Consider the following 5,534-nt stretch of genomic DNA (forward strand, 5'->3'; position numbering starts at 1 on the left):
ACAGGGTTCGGCTAATATATGTTTCTGTTGATGGATGCGCATTCTGGCTTCCCAATACATTACAACAACAGCGATGAAAAAAAAACGTTGACAAACCATTCACTCTTGTTCAATGCAACTGCCGTATGCTGGAATATGAGCATTTATTCTGTCATCACCGGGATGCTGATAGTGCGCGCGCAGAGGTGAGACCTGAACAGCACACATTGATATCTGTGTTTAAGCTAAACTTTAAGAGCCAGAGGATGCGAGCTTGCGCGTGCAGTGAGAAGATTTGTGCGTGCGCTCATCCAAATCGCTCGAACGCGTGCCTTGAACGCGCGCCTCGAACGCGCATAAATATTAAGCTTTCTCTTAAGTATTGTGTTTAAATGGACAAATTAACACAAAAATTGTGTCAAAATGCCCGTCTTGGTAAGTATCCTATAGCAGACATAGCCGGCTGAAAGATATCATCAAAAATATATTAAATTGTGTTCCGAAGATGAACGAAGGTCTTACGGGTTTGGAACAACACGAGGGTAAGTAATTAATGACAGATTTTCATTTTTGGGTGAACTAACCCTTTAAGTGAGTCCGGCGGCCCCTGGGGTGTCTGATATTTGAAGCAGGAGGTGTCCTGCTGTCAAAGAGCGTATGAACACGCTCCCACACACACCAGACAAGAGGGAGGAAGTGAGGATGAGGTGCTGGGAACTGTAGTGGGAACACGGTTCAAATGGGGAAGTGTTTAAGAGACATCTCTTGGGATCTCTGAAATACTCTTGATGGGCAAGATGTGTGTTTTTACATCACTCACTCAAGTGAGTTTTCATTGATTTATTGTTTGTTAGCTCTAGCATGCACCAGACTGTGTCTGAAAGGTCTCCTAAATGGGGTTTATTTTGGACAAAAAAATAAGTTTTATGTGCCATTTAGAAGCCGGTAAATCTGAAATCGATGCGACCATAATAAAAGAGTTTGCAACAAAGTGGTAGCCCATTTAGAAAATTGAAAGGAGTCTGTGAAAGGTTGTACAGAAGATTATTTAGAAATTGTTAGAAAATGTAAGTGATTTTTTTTTCAGATGCTTTGCTCTGAGACAAACTTTCTTTATTTTATTTTTTTATGTCTTAGGCTATTTCTTGGTTTTGGTTTTATTTCTTTATTTTTTTTTAATGCAGTGCCAGTAAACATAGTGATGTGTGTCATGCACTTAGATGTTTCTTTGTCTGGCTTAGTGTTGTAAAATGTGTAGGTTCGCTGAGTGGGTAGTCAAAAACTGTTTTTGTCTCAAAATCTTGCTCCTTTGAATATTAACCATAAAATGTGTTCTCATTGGTTTTTATCACATCATGCAGCATTATGACTTCAATTACAGAAAAATTGTGGGGAATAGGGATGGGTACCAAGAACCGGTATTTTTTTGCACTGGAATGTAATTGGGTCAATACCAGAGTACCGATAAGCTTCAGGACAAACGATACTGTCTATACTTCCGTTGATTTGTCTCCGTATACTTCAATGTTAACGACGAATTAGAAGCTGCTGCTTGTCATTTTCCTTCACTGAATGATGTGTCCGACGTTTGCTCGACGTGCGTGTGATATCCATGCGCATGTGCTTTGTGTGTTTGCGTGCGATCAGTCATCGCGGTGTGTGTTACAAAACTAAGCGACACCAGTGTCAGATGCAATATATACAGTAGTGTAATAGTGAGCGAAGGAGGCAACACTAGTAATATAATGAAACATTTACTAACAAAATACAACATCTACCTCAAGCAATGCGCTGTATTATGTCTCGCGGCTCCAGCTCCAACTGAAACTCGCGAGACACATTCACATCAAATGTTGATTCGGTAGAGTTACACTCACAAGACTTATTCACAATCACAAAAGTACATTATTTCCACGTGCCTTAAAGCCTTGCCGGTTAAACATTTTATTCGCGTGCTGTTCTAACGTGCTTATTCAGAGCGCGTACACCCGAAGTGTGCGTACACTAAAAGGGCGGTCAAACAGCACCTGATTACTTGGTTGTCTTAATTATCGACTGATTGCGCTAATACTGTCAAAATCACACAAGGTTTACATATAAACACAGTTAATTATGTCTAAAATGAAAGTAAACAGATGCGTGCAGCTCTAAAAGCGGCAGTACTAAATATGCTGCCGCTTGTCATTAAAGGGATAGTTCACCCAAAAATTAAAATTCTGTCATTATTTACTCAGTCATGTTGTACCAAACATGTATTAATTTTTATTTAGTCTTGTGCTGAACACAAAAGATGATATTTTGAAAAATGTGGGTAACCAAACAGTTGCTGGTCCCCACTGACTTTAATAGAAGGGGGGAAAAAATATGAAAGTCGCTGGGGACCAGCAACTGTTTGGTTTCCCACATTCTTCAAAATAACTTTTTATGTTCAACAGAAGAAAGAAACTCATTCAGGTTTGAAACAACTTGTAAACGATACCCATCCATAGTGGGGAATACTGGGAATTTGACCTGTCTGAAACTTAATCATTATAACTCTCAGAAGTTCTATAGCAGCCATCCAATCAGATTGAAACTGGCTATTTTTGCTAGTGTTTGCAATTTATCTGTGTAAACCGCATCTGAGGCGCTGTGGGTGTGTTGTTTTAGGCTGAAACAAAATTGCACCTTGATGAAACCTTGAAAGAATGAAGAAAAGTGGCCATATTGTCAGACCTGAGAACTTGCTGCAAACTTCTAAATGTAAAACTAATATCTGAAAGGAGGCTTAAGCTTTGAGTCTGTTTAACTTCCACTGCCTCTCTTCCCACAGCCTTCAGTCTAGATACGGAGCAGCCGGACTACGATCTGGACTCTGAGGATGAGGTTTTTGTGAATAAGCTGAAAAAGAAACTGGAGGTGGAGGCCCTGCAGTTCGAGGAGATGATTGACAGATTGGAGAAAGGCAGCGGACAGCAGGTTATTAAAAAGATTCGCCGCTTACAATGAGAACTGCAGAATAAAAACGCTCAAAACTTTAAATTGAAAGCTGAAGTGATTCTGCTAAACCTTTCTGTCTGAATTCAGGATGTTGCTGTTTGGAATCCTGAAATCCCACAAACCCGGAGTTTAGTTTAAATTGGTGACTGATGCAGATATCTAGAGCAGCTGAAAGATGAACAGCTGTCAGCCTATGCTGATGAACCGTTTAAAAGCTTGGTATCAGCATTGACTAGGGGTGTGACGAGATCCGATGTGTCTCACGAGAACGTGACGATATCCTCACGCAGACCTTTCAGATATATTTGCATTACACTGGCTCGTTCACAAGTGGTGGTATGTAAGATATTTTATGTTACATCAGGCAAGTGGCCGCATGATAAGCGGGAAAACTACGCAGTGTAGTCTTTATCCAGTCATAAAAACAGAATTCACAGTTTAATTTGTCAAATTTTGAATGAATTAATCAAAAGTAGGTCATTACACTTAAATCAAATCACGATATGGACTAGTATCTGTAAATATTAAGCCGCAAAAGTCTATTTAAATATTAATCCTGCATGTTCTGCCTGTCTCTGTTAATGAATGGCGCAGACGCGCGGTTTCATTTACTACACACACACACTGAAGCGCGCATGACACTCGCGGTGATTTCAGCGTCTGCCGTCTCACTAAATGAGGACGTAAACACATGAACAACATCTCCAGAACTGCTCTGAGAGTCACTTCATGAGCATTTTAGCATTTGAGTAAAACTAGCATCATATCACATACACAGAACTGTAAAGGTATTCACAGCAACCCGTCAAAATAAAAGTCCGGTTTGATTTGAAGACATTGTGCCTATAACTATTTTTCAGTAGAATGTACGTAGCCTACTACTACTACTAAAATGAAACAAACAATATTTTTCAAGGAATAATCACACAAAACATTTCTTCCATGTTTTAATTTTAATAGTAAATCCCCTTTGTTTGCCAAAAAATCTTGTTTGCTTAATTTTCAGTAATTAAATGATAAATTAAATTAATATTTTATGCCTTCATTTGATAACCAGAAAAATGTAAATACACAACACAGAATTTCTGATTATGAAGGCATCCTGGTAATGCGCTACATTAAAGGTTTTTTAAAATGTATATATATATATATATATATATATATATATATATATATTAGTATTGTTGCTATTATTATTTATTACTTTTTTTAAAACCAAATTATTTCTGTACCACAGCTGGTGACCCTACAGGAAGCAAAGCTTTTACTGAAGGAGGACGATGATCTGATCAGGGAGGTGTTTGAGTACTGGAGCAGGAAGAGGAAACTGTGTAAAAACGGATCCCTCATCCCAACCATCAAGCAGGAAAAGCGGGACGTTTCCAGCACCAATGACCCCTATGTGGCCTTCAGGCGCAGGACTGAGAAGATGCAGACGAGAAAGGTGAGCAGTTCTGGTCAGAGCCATGGCCGTATCGATGTTGTTTTCCTATTCCTTTAAAGTGTCATGAAACCCCCTGTTTCAGCACTGGTCTTTCACACCTTAGATCTGAAAAAGACTCCAGAAATGGGCAAAAAAACTGGTAAAACTGTGGAAAAGTGGGAGTGAAGAGGGGAGAAAACCAATAAGTCTAGACATAGTCTCAGAAAAATGGCTGCAGGAATCTAATTTTTCATGGTGGTATCTTCAAATTTGAAATATGTATATGTATGCATTCAAATAATTAGACATGCTAAAACACAGAATTTGGTAACTAAATATGGTGAGAAAAAAATAAAAAATTTCATAGGGCCCTAAACCTGTAATTTTTGTTAAACTTTTAATAAATCGATGTGAAAATGTATAAGTTTAATGATTTTAATAAATTAGACATGCTTTTTAATTAATAAAATGTAATTTAACTATTAAAAAGGAGTCGTGAAAAATTAAAATGGAAAAAACGGAGTTTGGAAAAAAATAAAATGGAATTTAGGAAAAAATAAAACGGATTTCATAGGGCCCTAACTATCCCTCAGCCTTGCTGCCCCCCCAGTTTGGGAACCACTGCTTTATTTTTAAATGGATACATTAATCGTGTTTATTATATAACACTCATCCCAACCATCAAGCAGGAAAAGCGGGATGGTTCCAGTACCAATGACCCCTATGTGGCCTTCAGGCGCAGGACTGAGAAGATGCAGACGAGAAAGGTGAGCAGTTCTGGTCAGAGCCATGGCCGTATCGATGTTGTCTTATTCCTTTAATGCTGATCCTCTAACAGGCTGGATTGATGAAAGCAACTCAATATCGCACCCACTTTAAGATGAGCTGTCAGCCTTAAAGGGGTCATATGATGCTGCTAAAAAGAACATTATTTGAAAAATTAAAATGGAAAAAACGGAGTTTGGAAAAAAATAAAATGGAATTTAGGAAAAAATAAAACGGATTTCATAGGGCCCTAACTATCCCTCAGCCTTGCCGCGACCCCCAGTTTGGCATCCCCTGGTTTATTCTTTCAAATTGACACATTAATCGTGTTTATTATATATTTTTTTATTAAAGTGGAAATCAGTTTACTAAATAATGTAAACTTGAC

At 38.4% G+C, this 5,534-nt stretch overlaps 1 protein-coding gene across 2 annotated transcripts in view; it reads left to right on the top strand.

Annotated features, from left to right (window-relative positions):
* LOC107654560 (enhancer of polycomb homolog 1-like) overlaps positions 1 to 5,534 on the top strand; it is a 43,181-nt gene that overhangs the window by 22,972 nt on the left and 14,675 nt on the right. For both annotated transcript variants that reach the window (XM_016441692.1, XM_016441691.1), the window contains exons 3-4: positions 2,792 to 2,937; positions 4,196 to 4,402. In XM_016441692.1, coding sequence (XP_016297178.1) covers positions 2,792 to 2,937; positions 4,196 to 4,402 — 353 coding nt within the window. The remainder of the gene's footprint in view (positions 1 to 2,791; positions 2,938 to 4,195; positions 4,403 to 5,534) is intronic.

Source organism: Sinocyclocheilus anshuiensis, unplaced genomic scaffold (assembly GCF_001515605.1).
Source record: "Sinocyclocheilus anshuiensis isolate Anshui unplaced genomic scaffold, SAMN03320099.WGS_v1.1 scaffold391, whole genome shotgun sequence".
Taxonomy (NCBI): domain Eukaryota; kingdom Metazoa; phylum Chordata; class Actinopteri; order Cypriniformes; family Cyprinidae; genus Sinocyclocheilus; species Sinocyclocheilus anshuiensis.